This window comes from Eleutherodactylus coqui, chromosome 6 (assembly GCF_035609145.1).
Source record: "Eleutherodactylus coqui strain aEleCoq1 chromosome 6, aEleCoq1.hap1, whole genome shotgun sequence".
NCBI lineage: Eukaryota > Metazoa > Chordata > Amphibia > Anura > Eleutherodactylidae > Eleutherodactylus > Eleutherodactylus coqui.
In genome coordinates this window covers 44,546,636-44,573,239 of record NC_089842.1, presented here as the reverse complement: position 1 = coordinate 44,573,239, position 26,604 = coordinate 44,546,636, and the positions used below count along the sequence as shown (strand labels likewise).

Here is a 26,604-nt window from a genome sequence, read left to right as displayed (position 1 = left end):
GGATGTAGTTTAGGATTAGTACAGGATAAGTAATGTAATGTACACAGTGACTCCACCAGCTGAATAGTGAGTGCAGCTCTGGAGTATAATACAGGATGTAGTTTAGGATTAGTACAGGATAAGTAATGTAATGTACACAGTGACTCCACCAGCTGAATAGTGAGTGCAGCTCTGGAGTATAATACAGGATGTAACTCAGGAGCAGTACAGGATAAGTAATGTATGTACACAGTGACTCCACCAGCAGAATAGTGAGTGCAGCTCTGCAGTATAATACAGGATGTAACTCAGGAGCAGTATGGGATAAGTATTGTATGTACACAGTGACTCCACCAACAGAATAGTGAGTGCAGCTCTGGAGTATAATACAGGATGTAACTCAGGAGCAGTACAGGATAAGTAATGTATGTACACAGTGACTCCACCAGCAGAATAGTGAGTGCAGCTCTGGAGTATAATACAGGATGTAACTCAGGATCAGTACAGGATAAATAAAGCAGTATCTTTAAATAATGATACTGCACTCTTCATGTAAAAACTGAAAAACATATTGGTTGTCATACCTTCCGGATCTTCTATAACTACTGTGTATGTTGCATTGTCCAGGCTCTGCGTGTCCGTTTCCACTGTAAAGGCTCTTGCCGTGCTGGTGTCATACAGACTTGTCACATTAAGGTCTGTCTCAGGAGTCTAAATAAGAAGAGATTCAGAAAATGGACAGGATTAAGTTTCACCCAGAATCAGAAAGAAGAATGTATTTGTCTTAAAGGGGTTGTCAATTTCAGCTGATGTCCTTTTCATTAGAATAGGCCATGATTGGTGGGGGGCTGATCCCTGGGGATTACCACAGATCAGCATAACAAAGGGTGTGACTGGGCCTGCTACTGAAAGGGCCTTGCTGCTATGCTGGTATATAGGAGGCGGCACATGGAGAAGCAATAAAGGATGGGCCATCTGAGCACAGGGGGTGATTGTCACTCAGTTGACTGATGGGGATGACGGGCGTTGGACCCCCACTGATCGAATATTGATGGTTTATCCAAAAGGAGAAGACATCAATATTACAATTCCAGAAAACCCCTTTAGTGTAGTGATGTACTTGGTATACATTAACCCCTTAAGGACATAGCCTATTTTGGGCTTAATGATGCAACAATTTTGGGAGGATTTTCATTTCCACTTTTCATAAGCCATACATTTTTTATTTTTCCGTTGCCATGGCCGTTTAAGGGCTTGGTTTTTTTGCGTGGCGAATTATAGTTTTTATTGGTACCATTTTTGGGTGCATATAATGTATTGTAAAACTTTTATTATTTTATTTTTGAGAGCAGCGAGAGAAAACATCAATTCTGCCATTATTTTATTTTATTTTTTACAGCGTCAATGACACGAAACATTTCTTTTTGCCGGTCGGTACGATTACAAGGATACCAAAAACATTATACTTTTTTAGGTTTTTCCACTTTTGCATAATAAAACCCCTCTTTTTTGGAAATGATAATTAGTTTTGAATTATTGCATTCAAAGTTGCATAAATTTTGTATTTTTCCTCCTTATTTTTTAGTGTGCTCAAATTATAGTCCAGGTCATTGCAGACACGATGATGCCACACGTGGGGTTTTTCTTAATTTTTTGTCATATATATATATATTGGATAAAAAACTTTTTTGCTCACTTTCCCCTATATATAGGGGAAAATGAGCAAAAAAAATTATTTTTTCACGTGATTTTTTTAATTTCTTAGTGACCGAGCCTGTTTGCGCCTTAGTAATGGCGCAAATTTTGGAAATCTGACATTTCACTTTAACGTAGAATAACTCCGTAAAGGTTTTGCATCTCCAAGTGATTCTGACATAGTTTTTTTTGGCCACATTTTGTACTTTATTTAGGTGTAAAAATAGACCGATATAATTTGGGTATATTTATTAAAAGCCAAAATTGGGAAAAAATGTAAAAAAAAAATTCATTTTTTTTACATTTTCAACTGCAATATCTCAAATATGTATAAACATACTGTACAAATTTTTGATGAGAGATATATATTTCCATCTGTTTAATTTATTCTGGATGCATGTTGGGAAACTTTAGTTGCTTTTTTTTAACCATTTAGGAGACGTACAAATTTAACATTGATTATTAATAGGGATGAGCGAGTATACTCGCTAAGGCACTACTCGCTCGAGTAATGTGCCTTAGCCGAGTATCTCCCCGCTCGTCCCGAAAGATTCGGGTGCCGCCGCGGGCAGCTGCGGGGGAGAGCAGGGAGGAACGGAGGGGAGATCTCTCTCTCCCTCTCTCCCGCCCGCTCTCCCCTGCTCCCCGCCGCGACTCACCTGTCAGCTGCGGCGGCCCCCGAATCTTTCGGGACGAGCAGGGAGATACTCGGCTAAGGCACATTACTCGAGCGAGTAGTGCCTTAGCGAGTATACTCGCTCATCCCTAATTATTAACATTTTGAGGAACACTTTATTTTCCTGCACCAAGCCAAGATTGCAGAGGCTAATAGGTGTCAGAATGATAGATACCCCCACAAATGACTCCATTTAAAAAAAATACACATCTTAATATATTCACTGAGGGGGGTCAGGAGTATTTTGATCCCACAGTTTCTTTTCAGGAATTAATGCAATTTAGAGGAGACAAAATAAAATGTCATATTTTTGCCCTGTGTTCAGAAACATACCCATTGGGGCCCATGTCTTGTGTCTCTATGCACAGCGGGGCCCAAATCGGAAGGAGCAGCTGGTGGCTTTCAGAACCGATATTTTACTTGAAGCTAATTTAGGTCCTATTGTCCACTTATAGAGCCTTTGAGCGACCCAAACGACAGAGAACCCCCACAAATGACTCTATATTGAAAACTAACGAATTCATCTAGGGGTGTACTGCGTATTTTGACCACACAGTTTTTAAATGAATCTAAGCAAAGCAGAATAAAAAAAGATAAGATTTTCCTTTTTTGGCAACTGTGTCATTTTAAAAAGTTTTTTTTGTACGTACCTATTGTGGCTCTAATCTTATGTCCATATACACAATGGGGCCCAAATCACAAGGAGCATTACACTTCAACTGTTTTTTAACTTTTACGTGATCGCATTATCTGTTGGATAATGGTGATCACATGACCCAGGACCACTCACTGCGGCCCTTGCTCACTACATCAGGCTTTTGACTACCTTTAGTAGCCAGAAGCAAGGAGATTAAAAAATTTCCAGGGCCCTCCCCAGCTTCTGCGCTTGCGTCCACCATTTTGGTAACAAGCGCAAGTGCCAAAGCTTGAGAAAGGTCTGCGGATAAGGATTCCATCAGGAGACATCACCGGAGGCCCTAGGTAGGTAATTTCACCGCCCCTCACAAATCGGATCTGTGGCGGGAGGCGAAACCTTCGCTTTTTTTTTTCTCCCTTTTCCGTGATCGCCTTTAACCATTGGATAACGGCAATCATGTGACCAGGAACCGTGTACTGCGGACCCCCGTGAGATCTAGAGGCTCTCGGTTATGTTTCGTAGCCAGGAGCAGGGAGTTTTTAAATTAACCCGGCAATCTGCGCTTTTGCACATGCACCCGCCATTTTGGCGAAGGGCACGTGCACAGAAGCCAGGGTAAAGTACGCGGATAAATGCGGGAACCTTAGGTACGTAATTTCATCCCCTCTGACGGATATGATCTGTGAAGGGAGATGAAACTTAAACTGGATACCGGCTGGATTTGTTTACACTATTTTGTGTTTTTACACTGTCTATGTCCCTGAAGGGGATCTGATTGATAGCTGCTATGATCGTTATTATAAAGCATTGCAGGACTTCTGTTTTGCAATGCCCTATCACTTGTAGTGGTAATCGTAGGCAATGGCACAGCAGAACGCCTGTATTTGGCATCCTGTTGCCATGGCAACCCATTGGCCTTCTGCGATTACATCCCAGGAGTCCAATGACAACAAAGAGGGAGTGCGCTCTTTCTGTGAACCTTTTTCTATGTAAGTGGTTAACAGCGGGGAATGCTCTCCTTATGCATCTCGGTAACAGCCAGCGAGGGATCTCTTCTGATCTCGCGCTATCTATAGCATGTCCATAGAACTGAAGACCGCTAGATTTACAGTAAATCATCAGAAATGTTTGCAGTTTGATTGAAATACCTGATCTTTACAAAATTTAAAGTTTGTTGCTACAAAAATGTCACTGAGAATGCAAACAGAAGAAGGACTGTGCTGGAGTTCATCGACGGAATTCTTTCGAGTTTTTGCCTTCCCCACTCACTTGAGTTTGAGTTTCTGTTGACACTGTGAAGGTTTCTTCCGTTACGTCCAAAGTTTCTGCTTCATTATCCGGTAACGTTACAACTAGAAAAACAAAAATGGACTAAACATAAATAATAATAATCGTTATTTTATACATTCCACAGCACTTTATAATTCACACCTGCGTTGGGGATTCTGATTTCCTGCTTCGTCTCTGGATGGAACCGAACAGCGCTGGGTGGACCCTATTGACTATAGTGGGGTCAATCCAGCTGCTCGGCTTTTTGCACTATTCTTTCAGTACTTTGAGCTGGATCTGTGATTAAAACTCCCTTTTCTTGAAGATGCCGTAGTTTCTTATTCTCTTCTTAAAGTCCCTTTTAGGCACCGAGTGACGTCACATTGTGACGTTTTCATGGCAGACTGTTTTTGCGGGGTGGTTTGCCATTGCCTTCCCCAGTCTTCTTTTGCCCCCACCAAACTGGGTACTCATTTTACTGACCTTGGAAGGATAGAAGACTGAGTCAACTTTGAGCCGGCTACCTGAATCAGTCAGAGATTGAACCCGCAACCTTCAGGTCGTAAGAGAGCTTAGGCCTGCACTTCTGCTGCCTTAACATTCTGCGCCACATTTTCAAAATGCTATTCATTACAGTACCAGCAACAATACTAATAATGCATTGCCCCCTTACACTTGCACCAATTTAAAGGGGCTGTATAAGGTTTTTTTTGTTTTGTTTGTTTTTTAACTCCTCCTCCCTGTGCCTACAAAACCTCCTATACTCACTTCACTTAGCTTCCTGCAGCTTCTGATCATGGGTCCATCCGTCATGCCAAGTTTGTGTTGACAAGTTGCACAAAGTTACTTCCTGTCTACTATCTTCTTCTAACTTCATCACTTTCTAAACACATGTAATACAGTGACAGACAGGGTCAGTGTTACGGCACTCTGCCCCCCGAGCGCCAGGTGGGGTACCCTGATCTTCCCGCACCCCACTGTCCCTGCCTACTTGTCTCGCCCTGGCTAACCCCAGGCGGACAACTGGACGGCGGTCCCTGCCCTGGCTAGGGACCTGGCGACTGACACGATGAAAACTACCTAATGGGGGGAACAGAGTGCCGACAGAGAAGGCAGGTGGAACAGACCAACAGAACTTACAAGGCAGAGTAAGGCTGGAGATGGAGCTCACAGGCAAACTGGAAGGATGCTGACTAGCAACTAGAGCAGACTGAGACAGACCTGACTAGAGGCTAACAGAACCAACAGGAGCAAGACTGAGCAATGGGTAAGAAGAAGGAGCTGACAGACAACTAGGGACTGACTAGATGAAAGCAGAACCAATAACTGGCAGTGAACTCAATTCACTGCCAGTCTTTTAACCACAAGGCTCCGCCCAGGGGCGGAGAGTGGGAGGAGGCAACTCCTCCCACTGCTGTATAAGAAGGATGGAGGAGTGCGGGCGGCACCCTACAGGCAGACACGCCTACGCCGCTGCCCACTGGCCGCCCCAAGCCGCTGGGAGAACCCGACACAGAGCTCCAGGCCGCCGGAGCGACGTGCGCTGACCGCGGGAACCCGTGCTGCCCTGCATGGTAACAGTCAGGTGGTATTTGTCAGCGCCCTATTCTATAGTCTTCAAAATGTGGAATTGTAGTATTAAATGTTGCCAATTCTAATAAAGGAGTCCTCCAAAGTGTGAGGTATTCTTTGCAGCAGCTATTAGGGCATTCTTTTCCATAAAGCCAAGTTATAGGGGGTAAATGCCTCATGGAGCCACAAAGGACAAAAGGGAATACCGGTAATATAAATGCCACATAGTAGATAGTGGACCTCATTACAGATTTGACCTTGAGGTAAATTTTGCATTAGTATTATCAATATAAGTTATTCTATAACAAGGGATGCAGAGGAATCACATAGAAAAATGCAGACTGTTCCTCTTTGTCCTATTGGCAGTACTACATCCTCCCCCTTTTTAGGTCTGCCCCACCCATGAGGAGTCATCCCAGATGGAGTCCTCCAGTTCATGGTCCAGAAAGGCTTTGTGGTTAACATGAAATCATTACTTGGGATAAAAAAAAATAAAATTCATGTGCCTGTTATTTTCATACCCAATGTGCAATACTGCAAAATTAGTACTTATGTTTCCATAGTTAACTAATAACAGTCTCTTTAAATAATAATCAGCAAATTCCTCCACCGCCACCATCTATATAAAGCCCAGCGAACAGTCAGGCATCAGAATACTTAGTCTGTCTGTATACTCCCTGGTAAAGTCAAACACTATTATATCAAGGAGAACATATCATTTTTGTATGCGGCTCACCCCATATCCCAGGGAAGGATGGAAAAAAACATTCTCAGTTACAAGAAACCTCAGTCTCAGCAAACAAGTTTTCCTTTGACTGTGGATGGTCAGTAACTGGGGTGGAACACAAATGTCTATACTGTTTATATGGAAGCAGCAAATGAAAAAGTGATTTATACTGTTGCTGACTGGTCAGTTATTCTTTTTTTTCCTATAAAAAGTATTCATCCACCACCCTCTCGCCTTGGACGTTTCCATTTATTGTAACGGCATTGAATTACACTGGAGTTAAATGGCCTTTTTGACAGATGAACGGAACGAAATTTCACCTTCACCTTGTTGCAGAATGATATACTGAATGATTGCTGCATTAGGATCAACTGGAACATGGCATCCTGTGATCTGGAACACCGTACCACCATATGGGCACATCATGATTTTCTGTCAGATAATGTATTTACCTCTCCTCTGCGAAGCAGAAAGCAACTTTTAGCAGTCATGGGTAAATGTGATACCTCGAGTAACCTTCACCGCAGGCAGATTGTTGATGCCTGGAGGTGGGGTTCCTGTATTTCTGAAACAGTCGCACTTGTTGGTTATCCGCAAGCCACGATATCTAGAGTGTACCATAGTTGAACCATGGGCAGACATCCAAAAGATGACCACACAGTGGCTGGCCAAAAGTGATTAAACCAAGATGCGAGTGTCATGTACCACATCTGGTATCTCAGCAACAATATGCAACAGTCGCCCAACTGACCCAGCAATACAACAACTGGGAAGTTAGACAAATTTCCTTAATGAATATGTGGCGTACCTTCTACGCCAATAGCCGAGACCAACAAGAGTGCGCCTGATGACTGAGCATCATTACCAACAACTCTTTGAATTGGGCTCAAGAAAGACATCAATAACCTTGGACACATGAAGGTCATCTGGGGGGGGGGGGTGAGTCCTGTTTCCTGCTGAATCATACAGATGCCTGTCTCCACATCTGGCATAAACTACATAAAGTTGTTTTCCATGGATGTATAATTAGGGTTTAACAGGCTAGTGGTGGTAATGTCATGGTTTGGGGGCCATTGGCCATCATACCACAATCTTTGAATGGTGAATGCTACAGTGACCTGTTAGCAGACCATCTGCATCCATATCTTCAGGACGTCTTTCCTGAGCACAGTGCCATCTTTCAACAAGACAACACTCCATGTCATCGAACATGGCTCACTAAGAAGTGGTTGGAGGAACACTTTCTGGGTCCTCAAACTTTCCGGACTCTAACCTCATTGAACATGTTTGAGATATGCTGAAAAGATTGAGATCTACTTCCACTTATGCGCAAAATGTGCACCAAATGATGGAGCAACTGCAGTGGGCATGGGTCGAGTTGAAAATGGAGGATATTCAGCACATTGTGGAATCTGTTCCCTGACATCTGAAAGCTGTGATCGCCCAAAAAGGTGGACCAACCTGTTATTGCATAGGTATTGCTAAAACAGTGATTGTTCAGTGTATAGATGATCTCAATTTGACTATACCAGTAACTTCCAAAACCAAGTGATTTTTCCAATGTACACATCGAAAACTACATTTATTCATATCCGGCTACAAACAAATCCTGTGTAGTTTGCTCCTTCAATTACACTCTCTTCCATTTGTCCCCTACTTCTAGGTCTATCCATTAATTTTTGATCAGGCCTCGCCCACAGATTTGGCAGTGGCTTTCTCTTATCTCTCTATTCAGAACATACTTGGTCAAGTTGAGCATTCATGTGTGTGGGCGTGTTTGGACATGATAACTGTCGGCTGAGTATGCATTTGGCTGACAGCTGTCCTATTTGTATGGAAAACCAAAAGGGCCTTTAAACACTTTAGTTAAGAGGCTCCATTGTTACACTGGTCATTTTAATAATTTTGGGTGTAAAAGGTTGTAAAAAGGAACTGAGGCTCTGCCACAACTGATTGGCAGGTGGTTAATAGAAAAGGAATTGAGTCAATAATGTAAATCAAACAAGGAACATTGTATTTAGAAGTACCAGGTAACGTGTTTCGAGGTACATAGACCTCTTCATCAGACAGTTGGATTGGACATGTGACAGTACATCTTTTCTCATGGTCCGATGCATAAATGACCATTGTAGCTAGCGAGCTGCCCTTGCCCACCTACACTTTGTTCCTGGTCATCAACGGTCATGATTGTTTTATGCATTTTAACCATGAGAAAAAGATGTACTGGCATAAGTCCTAGCCAGCTGTTTGATGAAGAGGTCTATGTACCTTGAAATGTGTTACCTCTAGTTCTAAATAAAGTGTTTCTTCCTTGATTTTATATAATTGTCTTAACTCCTTTTTTGTCAACCACCTACCAACCACTTGCGCCAGAGCCTCCGTTCTTTTTTACAACCTTCCACATCCATGATTCTCACTAATATAACCTTTGGTTGACCAGCGTACTAGGCCAGAAGCACCTATTTGCACTTAAGAACTTCTTAAACCACTGCACAGTTATGCTTCACTTCTGTTCCGCACTTCTTTCCCTTCATTGGTGCTCTGCCCAGATTTTCCCTACTACTGTATAGTCATACTTTTTTCATCCTGTATTGATTTTAGTATTTTTGACAGCAAGAAGAATGCAGTCTGCAGGGTTATTGTTGCCATCAAAAAATAATTGACTCAATAGAAGTCAATAACGGGAGGGGCATATCATGGGAAGTATCGATCATCTCTACTGTGGCTTCACATGTTCTCTGCCAATAGTGAAGTAAATGCCACCTTTATAGTATTTTTTATGACTACTGACCAAGAGAAATTTCGAAGGAGAAGCAATCCGATTAAAGATACATTCGGTTGAAATGTTTTTGCTTCATGTTTTTGCCCTGAAAATCACATCACGTCTGTAGCTTAACATGCATTTGCTAAATCCGTTGATAGACTACCACAGCAGAATAGAAAAGGGGTGTGGCTTATAGCAGTTTGCATTAATCCATTCCTGCTGCAGCCCTTTTTTTCCCTTATTTTCATTTTTCCCTACCCACTTTCAAAAAATCACAACTCTTATTTTTACAGCGACATAACTATATGAAGGCTTGTTTTTTTTTTTTGTTTTTTGAGTTGTATTTTTCAATGGTACCAGTTAATTTACCATATAATGTATTGGAAAAATGTAAATATTTCTAAGTGGGCCAAAATGGGGAAAAAACTGCAGTTGTGCCACTCTTGGGGGTTTGTTTTTGCAGTGTTGATGGTTCAGTAAAATGAGAAGTTATATTCATTAATAAAATTACATGTTATCCTCAACCTTTAATATTTCTTATTTTTATTTAACCCCTTGCTGCCCGGGGCGTATGTGTACGTCCTGGCAGCAGGGTACTTAACGCAACAGTACACTTACGCCATAAGGATAGCGCAAGATCAGAAAAGATTCTCATCATCTCCGAACGTGGCTGTTGTGGGCAGATGTCAGCTGTCAAAGACTGCTGATAACCACGTGAATGAAGTGGGTTCGGCTCTGCCCTGGTGATGTCATCTGTCAGAAGCCATAGTGCTGGACCACCGAGGCAGCGGTCTGGCACTATAATGAGTCTACGCTCCTTGTCAAAAAGTCTCTCCCCTAGAAGGAGTTGTTGGAATTGAATTAAACTTTTTATGTGTAATTGTAACGCTGATAAGTAAGTGATTACAGTATCAGATCTTTTATTGCAAAAAAATGAACACTTGAAGGGAGTCTCTAGTACCCTGTTGTACCGCCTCTAGCTTGGATACAAGATGTGAAACAGGCAGGCATGGAGGCTCTAGTACCCTGTTGTACCGCCTCTAGCTTGGATACAAGATGTGATATAGGCAGGCATGGAGGCTCTAGTACCCTGTTGTATCACCTCTAACCTTGATACAAGATGTGATATGGATGGACATGGAGGCTCTAGTATCCTGTTGTACTGCTTCTAGCTTGGATGCAAGATGTGATACAGGCAGGCATGGAGGTTCTAGTACCCTGTTGGTCTGCCTATAGCTTGGATACAAGATGTGTTCCAGGTGGGCATGGAGGCTCTAGTACTATGTAATACCGCCTTTAGCTTGGATACAAGATGTGATATGGGGGGCATGGAGGTTCTAGTACCCTGTTGTACTGCCTCTAGCTTGGATGGAAGATGTGATATGGACAGGCATGGGGGCTGTAGTACCTTGTTGGTCTATCTCTAGCTTGAATGCAAGATGTGATATGGGCGGGCATAAAGGCATTAGTACCCCGTTGGGCCGCTTCTAGCTTGGTTGCAAAATATGACACAGACAGACATGAAGGTTCTAGTACCCTGCTGCCCCACCTCTAGCTTGGATACAATATTTGATACCGACAGGCATGAAGTCTCTAGTACCCTGTTGGGCCGACTCTAGCTTGGATGCAAGATGTGATATTGACAGGCATGGAGGCTCTAGTACCCTGATGTACTGCCTCTAGCTTGGATACAAGATGAGATACGGACAGGTATAGAGACTCTAGTACCCTTTTGGGCCACCACTAACTTGGATGCAAGATGTAATAGAAGCGGGCATGGAGGCTCACAGGTTCTGTATGGTGTCCTGCAGCATATCCCTATATATTTGCTGTAACTGAGCCTCCAGATAGTGCAAACTCATAGGCTGTTAAAGTCGGCATCCCAGATGGTCCCATACATGTACTACTGGCAATAAATCTAGTGATTGGGCAGCCACGGCAGTGTGACAGTGTTGTAGGGACATTCCCGTGACCCCCTTGTATGTGTGGGTGACCATTATCCTGCTGCCTCTTGGAAGCCACCATGAGAGGAACACATGTGGCTGCAGGATGTCCTGAACATATCCATGAGCTGTCATTGTCCCTTGTACCGCTGCTAGGGGGACCGACATATGCGATGGCCCTCCAAACCATCACACTACCAGGGGGCAGTGTGCCGCCCCACAGCAAAGGCAGGAGTGAGGCGCTCACCCCGAGGTCTCCAGACACAAATACGGCCGTTATCAGCGCCCAAACTAGAACTGGATTCATCACTGAAGACAACCCGGTTCCACTCCGTAGCAGTCCAGTTTCATTGTTCATGATCCCAATGCAAACGGAGGCAAATGGGTAGGTGTCAAAGGCCGTACATGTGATGGGTGCTGTGAGGCCAAATGTCCTTTAGCCAAGTGCCTGGAAATGGCTCTAACAGACACAGGGGTGTAACAATGGCGCCCCCTGTCTCTGGACGGCAGACAACAAAACAGTTGGAGCTCTCTGTGCTTGTTGGACGATCAGTAGATCCTCTCTACTGGTGGTCTGTAGGGGGCGTCTTGAGCCCGGTCACCTTGTATGCCCTCACACATGCACTGGTCCCAACACCTCCTAACAGTCGGGTCAGGTGCTTGATTTATTTTGACAAAAAGTGTATTTCGTTTATATAGTTGTGAGCACAGGGCTCCCAAAATAATCTAAAAGAAATAACTTGGAAAAAACCTTTAATCAACTTTTTTTATTTTTACTTTTTTGATGTATTGGCACAACAAGAAAAATAGTTTGCAAAGGTGGTCATACCCTTTCATAGAGCTGTCACATCAGAGACAACTCGGTTCAAAATATGGCTGCTGGTCCTGTTTCTGGCAAACAGGTGATTTTGCTGGGGAAAGCCACTGCCAGCCAGCCGCTCATGTAATGCAAGGACAGCTCGAGTCGGCCAGAACAGCTTTGTTTGCACAGGGAATCACTTACTGCTGGCTCATAGTGGGGTGTCTCAAGCAGGGGACCCCACTGTGATGTCATTATGCCCTAATAGGATACATAGACAGGGGATTGCTTTAAACAGCTTTTAACCCCTTAAATAAAAAAAATGTTTAGACGTCTTTCCATTGTTTACAACCAGTTTATTAACTTTGTTTAAATATTTGGTGCATTAAAAGTGACCCCAGGAAATGACTCAGCTGCAGTGTATTTAGCTGCGAATAGTAGTGGTGTTGTCCTGCTCCATGGCTGCTGTGCAAATATTTTTGTACAAGGCTGCTGTCCTACCTTATTTCTCCAGCTACAGCTTCCTTTTACTAAATTTACCTTTTCTGTTTAATCTGAGTTCATGAGGTTGTTCATATGCGTTTCTAACCCCTGTCACGGGCCTCTCACTAGCAAAACCAGACTCCTGCTGCACACTGATGAAGGGCAAATGCCCTGAAACAGCTGTCTGTGCATGGGTTCTGGCTTTGATTTCAATTCTCGGTCATTGTTACAAGGCTTGTATAAAGAGTCTAACTTTGGCTTGCAGGAATGCTACCTTCCACTAGGTGGCGCTGCAGAGGTATTGTTCCATCTCCCTTATTTGCATGTAGAAAAAAATAACACAAGGGACAAATATGTTCTTCAGAGGTTGTCTCATCACTGCAGTTTGATCTTGGGGTCCAAGGTCTTCTGCCGCTTTGTATTTTTGTTCTTGGATGCTTTTCATTAATTATACAGTCTCCTACCAAAAGTAATTGGACACGTGAGCAAGAATTAGAAGTAGCATTTATTTTCATATGTTAATACTTAGTAGGGCCCCTTTGGCCCTCATGATATTGGATGCTCTTGGTGGTATACTTTCTACTAATGTCTGATACACTTTAGCTGGTATTTCCCTCCATTCATCCTGCAAACGCCTGGCACGTTCTCTCAGAGAAGGTGAATACTGTTCATATTTCCTGACCCAACGTTCCAGTTTGTCCCAGAGATGTTTAGTAGGGTTCATTCGGGAATCTGTTCAGGTTAGTCCAATTGTAGTTTTACGATTGTGCAGGGCTTATGCACCTTGCCTGCGCAAATTAACTAAGAAAGGAGTTCACACCAAAATATTACAGTCCAAAAAAAATACACTGACAAACATAAAAGGGAAAAGTGGTCCAGAGCAACTTTTGGGGGAGCAGACTCTGCCTACAGACAGGGCATTTGTCCTGAGAAGGACAGCCCTGCATCTCATACCTAAGGGCCTAGTCTATCCCTAGCTGGAAAGTAGGGAAAAGGACAGAACTAAGATAGATGTAAGATAAACCTCATAGGTACTCAACACACAGATGTTGCATGCTTGTCCCAGACACCTACGGATGGGGAGTAGATTCAGGCGTCCCGCACAACTACGTACCGACGTGGGGGATTCAGGCGCCCCACATACCTACGGATGAGTGTGGGGGATGGAGTGATTCAGGCATCCCCCTGCACACTTACGGATGGGGGAGGGTGATTCAGGCATCCCCCACACCTATGGATGGGGGGGAAATCAGGCACCCCACAAACCTACGGACTGGAGGGGATTCAGGCATCCTGCACACCTACAGATAGGGGATTCTGGCGTCTCCCACAGCTATGGACGAGAGGGGATTCAGGTGGCCCATAGACCTATGGATGGGAGGGGATTTAGGCGGCCCACACACCTATGGATGGAAGGGGATTCAGGCGTCCTGCACACCTACAGATATGGGGGATTCAGGCATCCTGCACACCTATGGACGGGAGGGTGTTTAGGCATCCCTCACACCTACAGACCAGAGGGGATTCAGGCGTCCCGCACACCTACGGACGGGAAGGGATTCAGGCGTACCGCACACCTACAGACGGGAGGGGATTTAGGCGTCCCGCACACCTATGGACGGGAAGGGATTCAGGCGTCCCGCACACCTAAAGACGGGAGTGGATTCAGGGGTCCCGCACACCTACAGATGGGAGGGAAGTCAGGTGTCCTGCACACCTACAGATTGGAGGGGATTCAGGTTTCCTCCACAACTACAGATGGGTGGGATTCAGCTAGTCCTGCACACCTACGGACGGTTGGGAATTCAGGCGTGCTGCACACCTATGGACGGGAGGGAATTCAGGCGTCCTGCACACCTATGGACGAGAGGGAGTTTAGGTGGCCTATACACCTACGGATGGGAGGGGATTCAGGCGGCCAATACACCTACGGATAGGAGGGGATTCAGGTGTCCCGCACACCTACGGATGGGAGGGAATTCAGGCATCTTACACACCTACAGATGGGAGGGAATTCAGGCGTCTTGCACACTTACAGACAAAAGGGGTTCAGGTGTCCTGCACACCTACATATCGGAGGGGATTCTGGTGTCCTGCACAACTACAGACCGGTGGGATTCAGTTCGTCCTGCACACCTACAGATGGTAGGGAATTCAGGCATCCTGCACAACTACAAACGGGGGATTCAGGCGTCCTGCATACCTATAGACGGGAGGGGAATCAGGCATCCCCCACACCTATGGATGGGGGGATTCAGGTGTCCTGCACAACTATGGGTGGGAGGGGATTCATCTGTCCTACACACCTATAGATGGGGGGGATTCAGGTGTCCTGCACAACTATGGGTAGGAGGGGATTCAGGCGTCCTACACACCTATGGAAGGGAGGGGATTTTAGGCATCCTGCACAATTACGAGTGGGAGGGGATTCAGGCATCCTACACACCTACGGATGGAAGGGGATTCAGGTGTCTCGCACACCTATGGATGGGAGGGGATTCAGGCATCCTGCACACTTACGGGCGGGAGGGGTTTCAGGTGTCCTGCACACCTACGGATGGGAGGGGATTCAGACGTCCCACACACCTACGGATGGGAGGAAATTCAGGCATCCCGCACACCTACAAATGGGAGGGGATTCAGGTGTCACGCACACCTATGGACCGGAAGGGATTCATGAGTCCTGCACACCTACAGACGGGAGGGGATTCAGGCGTCCTGCACACCTATGGGCAGGAGGGAATTCAGTCGTCTTGAACACTTACAGATGGGAGGGGTTCAGGTGTCCTGCACAACTACAGATGGGAGGGATTCAGTTCGTCCTGCACAACTACAGACAGGGGGAATTCAAGAGTCCTGCACACCTGTGGATGAGAGGGGAACTAGGCATCCCCCACACCTACAGACGGGAGGGAATTCAGGCACCCTGCACAACTATGGGTGGGAGGGGATTCAGGCGTACTACACACCTACGGACGTTAGGGGATTCAGGTTCCTGCCCACCTATGTACAGGAGGGGAATCGGGCATCTCCCACACCTATGGATGGGGGGGGGGGGGAATTCAGGCATCCTGCACACCTATGGATGGCGAGGAATTCAGACTTCCGTACACCTTTTAGATGGAGGGGAACAAACAACACCAAATATGCATTCTAATTTGGATTTAGGCAAACACCGATAGAACATAGAGTCTAGACTCAAACACCAACAAGCAGACTCCACCGAATTGGACACAACATAGAGCTAGACACACACACCAAACTGGATCCAAACAAAAGAGCTGCCCAGCACACAAGCAAGTAGACTACAGAATGACCCACACCCAGGAATGGGTTAAATATACTCACACCATGGCTGATTGGCCAACCAGAGGACACACCTCCTTGTCAACCAATCAGTCGAAAACACCATAGGAGATGTTACAACAGAGTGGAGAGGTAGGCCCCAGTGAGAGATTTCAAACAGACAATGTCACAGGGACCTTTTGCAGTAACAGGTAAGAGACGAACATCAGTGGGGTAGGCATAGCCACGTGAACCAGACTGATGTAATATCATCACCCTGGTTCAACTACCTGTTATGGATGGCACACCATAACAGGTAGAGCATCTATATCCTCAAACTAACAAAACAGTGTTAGATTGGTGACAAGGCACATTGTCTTGTTGGCAGTATGGCTGACCATACCCAGAGTATTACCACATTGTTAGCAGCACATTATTGTCTAGAATGTCAGGGTACACCTCCATGTTCATGGTTCTTACTACTACATCCAACGGAACGAGACCATGCCACGTAAAACCTCCCCAGACCATAATAGAACCTCCGCTACACTTAACTATTGGCACAACACACTCAGGCGAAAGGCGTTCCCCAGGCATCCTCCATATCCAGTGATGTCCATCTGATGTGAAGATGGAGTAGCGTGATTCATCACACCATGGAAAGTTCTTCCACTATTCAACTGTCCAATGATGACACTCCTTGCACCATTGTAGAGGGGCTGATGGATTGCCTGATGGACGGACGGCTTGTGTGCAGCGGCAAAACCTGTGTATCCAATACTGTGCAGTTCCCGTCACAAACTTTAGCTGATACTTCCAAAGGTCTGCATCTGATATAACATGGTTAAGTACACGTGACATGCTAATGACACATGATCCATTCTACTGATAGGGGGAGTCACGATACTTTTGGTAGGATAATGTAGATGTGACAAAATGCACCAAAAATAATAAAATCTTAAAAATTGAACTCCTGACCTGCTTGAATATCCAGAAGTACATATTTGTGCTTCGCTATATACTAGGAATGCAAGGACAAGGACTAGATTCTGTCATGAATCTTTAAGGGTGGAAAATAAGCAACTAGCGGACGGAAGGAATCTCTCAGGATACAGTACATAACAGTGTTTTCACCTCCGCGGCTCAACACTACAATTCTTGTCTTATGAGTTCTGCTGGAAACATATATGAAGACTGGTACACAGAGAAAAGGTGGTGCCCTCGATATCACCAGTTCGATGTTTACTGCCATGTAAAACACCATAATCTGGAAAATTTCCACTTAATTCGAAGTTTCCCTTTAGAGAACAGACTGGTCATAGACGTGAGTAAGAGTGTGAGAAAGTATTGTCTGTGGTTATCTCTATAGTGTAGTGTTCCAGACTTTAGGCTGGGTTCACACAGGGCGGATTTGCCGTGGAAATTCCGCGCGGAATTTTGCCGCGGCAAATCCTCATGCGGCCGTTAATCTTGGGATTAGCCAGCCATGTGGATGAGATTTCTCAGAAATCTCGTCCACACAGGACAGCCAATCCGCTGCGATAAGTCAGGCTGGAACCGCGGCGACCGCAGCCACGGCTTCAGAATATGCAGCATGTCTATTTTTTATTTCTTTCCGCTGCGGCCACGCTCTCCTCTATGGGAGTGCCGGCTGCAGCGGAAGAGCGAGCGGCCGGGCCGCTTCAAAGCCGCCGCGGGTTTTTCCGCGGCGGTTCTCCCGGCGGAAATCTCGCGGGATTTCCGTCGGGAATCCGCCTAGTGTGACCCCAGCCTTAGGGCCACTCAGCACATTAATTACCTCATGTGGGGTGTGTCATTGTATTTGTGATTACTTGTCTGTCTTATGTAATGGAGGAGAAAGGTGTTGGTTAGGTGTATTATGTAGAGTCATTGTCAGGTCAAATGTCTGCTGTTGTATATTTCTAAAGGCCCATTTAGACACAACGATTATCGCCCAAAATTCGCTTAAAAGCCATCTTTTGAGTGATAATCATTGCGTGTAAATGTGCCCATCTTTCAATTTTCTGACGAACTATGGATTTTAGTTCGGCATGAAATCCATTGTTCGGCAGAAGAGCTGATAAGCCTGACCACACGCTGTGTTCTGCCCTGAGAGCACTGATTGCAGCTGATTGCATTGTCCCAGCTGTTCTCAGCTATCAGCCTGCCAGCAGAACAAAGGGAATTTGTTCAGAGAACAGCGGGCAGTCTGTTCTCTGAATACAGCTCTCAGCGGCTCACACGCTACTAATTGGTACTAATAGGTATTAGTACCAAGTAGTAGTTTATGCAAAAATGATCATTCAAAAGCCATCTTTTCAGCGATCATCTTTGTGTCTAAATGCACCTTTATTTGTATATGTCTGGATGTGAGACACCCTACCCTCTTGTGTCTTGTGAGTCACCCCCAAAGGCAGCCCTGGGATTGGGTAGAAGGGTTCACCCTGAATCCCCCTGGGGTTAGGTGTAGTCAGGGGAGTCCATCTGCAGCATGCCAGAGTAAGGGAGAATGAGAAAACGGAGAAAGAAAGTCTAAGGATAGACTAAGAAAAGGTGGGCAAGGAAGGAGAGCCCCGGTAACCGGAGAGTTTATTTCCACCCCATTGGAAGAAGCATGCCCAGTGCGGATAAGTTCCGTGAGTAAATGTCAAGCGGCCATTGTCAACCGCGGTTAAGACTACTGCTGGGAAGCAGCAGGATAGATGCCACGGGAGTGCCAGCTTAAGTCCCTTCATTATCTCGAAGAAGGAACTTACCTCAGAATCACCTAAGGTGATAGAGTGTCTGGGAGAAACTATGCAAATTATTATCTGTACTGAAGAATCCACATTTTACATCATAGAGACTCTTAAAATACCTTGTTCCAAAGTTGAGTAAACTTTATAGCCTTGGTTTACCATAACGTCTGATGCCTGGACTGTCTTCTATTATTATAATCAACCTAATTTAGTTAAAGGGTATTGGCGTCACCAACTTCTTTTTACGTTTACTTGCAACCGGCATGTAGCTGAGCCAGGCCACAGCTGAACTACGGAGCGGAGCAGCAGAGCCACTCGTGACAGCCATCTTCTACACCCTGCTGTCTCCCTCACTCGGTAAGGTCTGTGCTCGGTCACTACAATAGTTTATATAGCATGATGCAACTCATCTTCAGTACTTAAAGGGGCTTTCCAGAGAAATACCTATCGTCAGGATAGGACATCAATAGTTGATCGGCTGGGGTCCGTTTCTCAGGACCCCAACCGATCAGCTGAGCGGGCGCATGCTGCCAGCATGGTCTTCTTGAGTATTGCGTGCACATTTGCATCCCCTGTTGATTTCTTTGCGTAACTTTGATGCGTCAATACACAGAATGATAGAGCATGTTCTATATTGTTTTGCATGGCCAAAAATGCGCATGCAAAATATGCAATGTGAGCAAACCCATTGAACCCATTGAGTTCTATTCACAGCATATTCCGTGCGCAAATTAAAGGGGTTGTCCCGCGCCGAAACGGTTTTTTTTTTTTTTTTTAACCCCCCCCCCCCCCCCCCCCCCCCGTTCGGCGCAAGACAACCCCGATGCAGGGGTTAAAAAAAACAAACGGAGAGTGCTTACCTGAATCCCGGCGGTCCGGCGTCTTCATACTCACCTGCTGAAGATGGCCGCCGGGGTCTGCTCCCTCCGTGGACCGCAGCTCTTCTGTGCGGTCCATTGCCGATTCCAGCCTCCTGATTGGCTGGAATCGGCACGTGACGGGGCGGAGCTACACGGAGCCGGCATCCTGCACGAGCGGCTCCATTGAAGAGAGCAGAAGACCCGGACTGCGCAAGCGCGGCTAATTTGGCCATCGGAGGGCGAAAATTAGTCGGCTCCATGGGAACGAGGACGCTAGCAACGGAGCAGGTAAGTATAAAACTTTTTATAACTTCTGTATGGCTCATAATTAATGCACAATGTACATTACAAAGTGCATTAATATGGCCATACAGAAGTGTATAGACCCACTTGCTGCCGCGGGACAACCCCTTTAAGTGTGAGTAAATACGCCCATATGAAGGAGCCCTGAAAATATAATAAAAAAGTCAGCACCACTAAGTATAAGTCTGCCCCACCATTGTGGCTTCTAGTGACATTGCCACCAGGTACCCCGAAGAGTGAATCCACCTATTGTAACTACAGCGCAAAACTTGTCTATGTCCATTATCATTGCATAAAGAGTTGATAAAGTTGTGACGGGAGCAGAAGAGTTATTACTCAACAGAAATAACGAGGAAAGAGCTGGGAGGGTTATAATAACTTGGCCCGTTCTTGAATGACACATAACACTATACTTCCTCCCCAGCAGCCACCAGATGTAAATGCACAAATGCGGGCAAAAATGCAACACCCATTCCGCAAATGAGCGCATAAATGCACTTATGCCTGTGTGAAGGCTGCCTTAGGGTGGCCACACACAGGCGTAAGCACATATATGCTCACTACTGCAAAATATATATATATATATGCGCTATGCAGGGCGCACGATCACGGGTTATTGCACCTATATTAGCGCTTTTTACTGTGCTTTAAGGCGCTGCAGGGACCACTGGTCCCGGCAGCGTCATGTTAGAGTAGGCCGGGCAGCCTTCTTAGTAAGTAGGTCAGCTGACTCAGTAGCCCAGGTGTTTCTGTTTAAGGTGCAGTGAACTACGCGATTTCGGGCAGACGGAGCCTTCTGTGCGCAACTGCACACCAAAATAAAGCATGCCACGTTTTTTTCCCCACGCTCGAAATCTGTACGGAAAAAAACACATGTGAAGGAACCCATTTTATTCGCTGCCCATTCGGCGTGCAGATTTTGCATCTGCAAATGTGCACATAAATGTGCCCATGTGAGGCCGGCTTTAGGCGACAGTATTTGCGCACTGTTTTGTGAGTGCATTGCACAGAGAATAAAGGCCACTGTCCATTCTCACCCTTCTTTTGTGCGAGAATTTTGATTTCAATGGCTGTTTCATATGTACCGTACGTATTTTTCCTGCGCATTTCAAAAAATGCAGCATGCTCTTTTTTTTATGCACATTTGTGTAACCAAAGTCCCCATAGAAATCAATGGGAATGCGAATAAGCGCACACAGGACGCTAGGAGATGCGTGAAACACAGCGTAACTGTTGGATCATCATACTTTAGTCTAGAATTTTTGGGGGAGGGGTCATCCCCACATGCGGTCTGTTATTCCAGGTTTATTATGTTGACAGCAGCCCACTAAGATAATATAGTTAATTGGTTCACGCTCACCAGGTCAACAAATAGTAACTCTAGAATTCATGGAATGCAAAGCGCAGTGCCAAGCGTCCAAAATAAAATGGGGAACCCATTCCTGTACTTTATTTTAGTGCAAATATACGAATTTTTCATATGAAAAATAATAAGTTGAAGAAATTTTTTTAAAACTTTTTTTATACATCATCCCTATTTAAGCAACAAAAAAAAAGGGAAAATTCTGTGAAAAAGGTGTTAAAAATGTTAGCTTCATGTGTCATGAAAAAAATATGCAGCAAAAAGAATTTTGGCAGGCTAGGGAAAAAAATTGGGTTATAAAACCACCACATGTGTAAAATCACTAAAAACTGTCCCGCCCTTTAAGAGTTAAGCAAAGAAAATGTACTTATTCTATAAAGAAAAGTTATGTAATTTTCCAATATACTTTCTATATCAATGATCTCATAATTTTCAAGATCTCTACTTATTGTCATTGATTAGGAATTCTTGTTTTGACCACACATTCCTCATACAGCGGCCACTGCTGGGCAAATACAGTATTGCATGCTGGCCATTCAAAAAAATGGCTGAACATGTAATATATGCACAGTGTGGGTCCTCAGGGATTGTCTTTGTGAGTCTCGCCAGTATGGCTTACAGAGAGAAAGCCTAAACTGTGGCCCCTCTGTTATGATGTTCTTTAGGGCACGAGACAAACCCTCTAATTGCCTTGGTGACTATATAAAAGTAACCCAGCAGCTGTATATTGTTTATAGTGTCAGGCGAAGACCTCTTACACGTCATTTAACGTTCTCAAAGTACGCTTATAAAAACCAACGTTCTATACACAGAGGCGTGAATGTGCATTATTCAGCAGGTAGACCGTATAGATGTTTATCCAACCATTCCCGGCATTCCTTAGTCAACTGTTCTCCTCTGCAACATAATAACGCTTTCAGCTGCCTTCTCCTTCTCAACCCAAAGTCTCAGCCCAGCGAGCACACAGATACTTACTTATTTACTATTGATGTCCCCAAGGAATTGTTCATTGCAGATTGTATTTCAATGTCGGAGCTATTTTCACAATTTAAGAATGAAGACCCCGCTGTGAACACAGTAGAAAGCGTCTGCTCAAGGGAAGCAACTGGAATGGGACTCGGGAATATAGACATGCGGGCATTTGTGTATACGTTTGCCCTGCTAGCAAAATCTATAAATGATTCATTTTAATGTAATATGTTGGTGATGGAGTAAGGCCTCCGGATTCCGCAGCAAATACCTTCCATATGGTATGGAAATGCTATGGAAAAGCATTTTTTCCTGCCCAGAAGTGGAAATCGATTGCGATTTTTCACTCGCAGGGGAAAAAAATCACGACGTTCTCTAGTTTTAGGTGGATTCCTTGCGGGCGGTTTCCGTTGAAGTCAATGGAAGCCGTCCAACCCGTGGCCCTTCTGCAATCATCATCCGATGATCCATGTCTTTGCCTAACAATGTTGCGGCATTATCTGTATTGCGCATTTGCGCCGGCATGCCGGCTGGTACATCCACAGTACAGAGTTGGAAGAATTCAGACAGGTAGGCTGGGGTCACCGGCCGGGCGCAAGGTCAGATTCCGCTGCAAGATCTGACCCGGTCTTGTACAAGCAGCCTAAGGGTGGACCTATGGGACCCTTGGAAAAAGATAGACAGCTCTAGTTGTTCCAACCCCATTTCTATTAGGTGTCAAGAACATGTGCAGGACTCCTCTGTCACATCTGGTACAACTAGTTAGGCTAGTTAGAATGACTAGATGTGACAAGTTTCAGATCCTAGCAGAGGGTCAAATTGGTGGGTAGGTGATTTCGGTTTATCCAAACTAGCTAAAAGTTAAGCTACTTAACTGAAATGCAGGGAGGAGCGGAGAAGTTGACGAGCTCTCTTACTAGAACCACCCAAACCAGACAAGTCCCTCAAGCAGAGCACCCTCTCCGAAAAGGGCAACCCTATTGCAGAAGAAAGAAAGAGAAGCAGTCCAAAGTGCACTAGCTATACCTAATGCGAAACACTGAACCAAGGAAACTAAGAAGACTAAGTACTAAGCCAACTGTAACATAAGCACTGAATCACTAAGTGCTAAAACACAGAATCCACTGGCACAGTGATGGTCAATAGACAGGACGTATAACAGGCAATCCTTGAAGCAAGGGGCTGGTTTAAATACCTTTACATGGAAACTAAATAGGCTGACTGGACTGAAAGACAACCCAGCCAGTCTATGGGTGCTGGCATCAGAGGGAGATGTTACTCCTTCAGTGTCCAGCGCAGAATGACACCGCCATCCAGTGCATCACATGGTCCGGTCGTGCTGATATCACCACAGACCTGTCATCACAATCTGGAAGTCATATCCTCTCTACAGAGGAACAGGGGGCCAGAAATTGACCGAATTGTCATGAAAAGGATGCAGAGAGAGAATCCAACATCTGATGTTCTTTACCTGGATGGCAGAACCTGGCACCATAACTGCTGGCCCATTATGCTCTCTGCTGTGGGGCACCTCTTTTCTATATACGTCACTGCATTGTGGTGCCGTATTACCTTTCCCCATTTGATCACATATACAAGGTGGCATATAGTTTGCAGCTTTGGTATAAGTCCACATTGCCTATCAGAAAACGATTTTCTAACTGGGGTCTATGGGGGAACTTTGTTAAAGACTTCACATCAGTTTTCTCATGTCAATAATTTGCAACTTTTTGCTATTTCGCTTCTCTTGTTGCGACTTTTCGAGGCAAGACAAGTGGGCAAGATGTGGTGAGAAGGACAGGATGTCTGTAGACCAACAGATTTACTAGAATTTACATCAAAAGCATGTAAATTAGAGTGTATATTTATGCTTGGTCATGGCATAGATTTGATTCCATTGCGCACAGACAGCCCAAATTACGTAAAATTTTATCAAGAGGCGCATCTTTTTCCAACGCAAATTGGTTTAAGACTGGTGTACCTTGAGTAGAATGTTGCCCCCTTCTGGTGCTGGTGGCCACTACTACCTACCACACCCCTAGCCATCTAGAATGGCAGAACGTGGTGCCGTTTGTGCCATTTCCTTTCCATGATCCTTGAGTTAAGGATGGCATAATGAGCTGTACGATCACCACTTAGAATCAACTATTCAGATAACAGTGGTCATCAACCTTAAGCCAGTCTGTGCATGCTGGGAGTTGTAGTTTTGCAGCCTGATAGCCTCCGGCTGTGGACCACTGCAATAGACTTGTCACAAAGCATTCACAGTGTGGACTAGACGCCAGTTGAATCTCCCTGCTTGTAGAATGAGGGATTTCAATAGTAACTCTACAGTAACGAATAGCTACAATATTTGTATAATTCTCCAACATGGCCACTAAAGTTTCAAAAACTTTTTTCTAACTATCTACTAAAGTTACAAACACTTTTTTCTTACCATTTTGCTCTAAACAAGTATAAATAACAGTATATAGCTCTACTGATGTAGTTTATACAATTATTCCATGTACACATCTATATACCAGAGTAGTTACATTGCATCTTTCTTACCTTCAGCAAATGCTGCTCGAAGCGCAAGACCAATTAGCAGACAAAGCAGGCCCTGTGTCTTAAGCATGTTTCAGTAGTGTAAGGCACTGTGTTCTGGAGCAAGGAACAGGCTGTAATCCTGAAGAAATGTGATTTAGGCACTTACTGGTACAACCACATTATAAGCTTGAAATGCAGGGGGACGGAACGGTGCTGGGAAGTTTGGGGAATGGGGGTTGTCTGAGGTGGTCTTACAGGCATATGATCCTCCCAGTAGTCCCTTTATGGTCAGCATTGAACATGATCTCACTCTGGGATAACGGATACAGGGATACAGCTGCCAGTGAGTCTTAATAACACGGCTATTGAAATCTACCTACGGGCCAGTTATAGCATACTCTTAAAGGAGCCATACGATCCCTTGTTTTAGGGAATTCTCCGCTACGCTTTGTTTCTAATAAAATGGGCTTTATAAGAAAGAATACATATGAAAAAGTTTAATTTGAGTTCTACAAGTTTTCTTACTTCTTTTCTTCCAACAACTCTGCCCCACTTCAAGGCAAAATATGTGAGTTACCTGTATCAAACCACTAGGGATGCTGTGGTTGTCAGGCACTATTTCTTTGGCTAACTCTCTGTTTTATAGATGACTCTATCTATCTATCTATCTATCTATCTATCTATCTATCTATCTATCTATCTATCTATCTATCTATCTCATATCTATCTATTCTATCTTATCTGTCAAATATCTATCTGATATCTCTATCTATCTATCTAATATCTCTATCTATCTATCTATCTATCTATCTATCTATCTATCTATCTATCTATCTCATATCTATCTATCTATCTAGCTATCTATCTATCTATCTATCTCATATCTATCTATCTATTCTATCTTATCTATCAAATATCTATCTGATATCTCTATCTATCTATCTATCTATCTATCTATCTATCTATCTATCTATCTATCTATCTATCTATCTATCTATCTATCTATCTATCTATCCCATATCTATCTATCTATCTCATATCTATCTATCTCATATCTATCTATCTATCTATCTATCTATCTATCTATCTCATATCTATCTATCTCATATCTATCTATCTATTAGAGATGAGCGAGCGTACTCGGATAAGCGGTACTCGCTCGAGTAATTGGCTTTATCCGAGTATCGCTGTGCTCGGGGCTAAAGATTCGGGTGCCGTTGAGGCTGACAGGTGAGTCGCAGCGGGGAGCAGGGGAGAGCGGGCGGGAGAGAGGGAGAGAAAGATCTTACCTCCGTTCCTCCCCGCTCTCCCCTGCAGCTCCCCGCTCCGTGCCGGCACCCGAATCTTTAGCCCCGAGCACAGCGGTACTCGGATAAAGCCAATTACTCGAGCGAGTAGTGCTTATCCGAGTACGCTCGCTCATCTCTACTATCTATCTATCTCATATCCATCCATCCATCCATCTATCTATCTATCTATCTATCTATCTATCTATCTATCTATCTATCTATCTATCTATCTATCTATCTATCTATCTATCTATCTTTTCCTTCTGTGCCCTCACACAGTTATAGTGATTACTTTCTGCCACCACACAATTACAGTGTCCCCTCTGTACCCCCATAGTGTTATACTGGCCCCTCTGCGCCCCCACACAGCTTTGATGACCCCTTTCTACCCCCAAACAATTATAGTGACCCCTCTTGGCCCACATGCAGTAATAGTGACATATCTGTGCCCGTACACAGCCATAGTGACTCTTCCATACCCCCACACAGCTGTAGTAACCCCTCTGTGCTTCCACACAGCTAAAATGACCCTTTGTGCACCAACACACTTATAGCAAACCCTCTACGCCCTCATGCAGTAATAGTGACCCCTCTGTGGCCCGATAAAGTTACACAAACTTTTTCTGCCCCTCACACAATTATATTTACCCAATTCCCCCCCCCCCCCCGCACACAGTTATAGTGCTGCCTGTGCACCCCTCACAGTTATACTAGCCCCTCTGTG

General features: G+C 44.7%; 1 protein-coding gene across 2 annotated transcripts in view; it reads right to left on the bottom strand.

The window, feature by feature from the left end:
* Nucleotides 1-24,764, bottom strand: part of PDPN (podoplanin) — a 30,465-nt gene extending 5,701 nt beyond the window's left edge. For both annotated transcript variants that reach the window (XM_066606717.1, XM_066606718.1), the window contains exons 1-3: nt 24,613-24,764; nt 4,257-4,339; nt 564-690 (exon numbers count right to left, since the gene is read on the bottom strand). In XM_066606717.1, the coding sequence (XP_066462814.1) occupies nt 564-690; nt 4,257-4,339; nt 24,613-24,679 (277 nt within the window). In that variant the 5' untranslated portion in view covers nt 24,680-24,764. The remainder of the gene's footprint in view (nt 1-563; nt 691-4,256; nt 4,340-24,612) is intronic.
* Between the last annotated feature and the right edge of the window lie 1,840 nt (nt 24,765-26,604).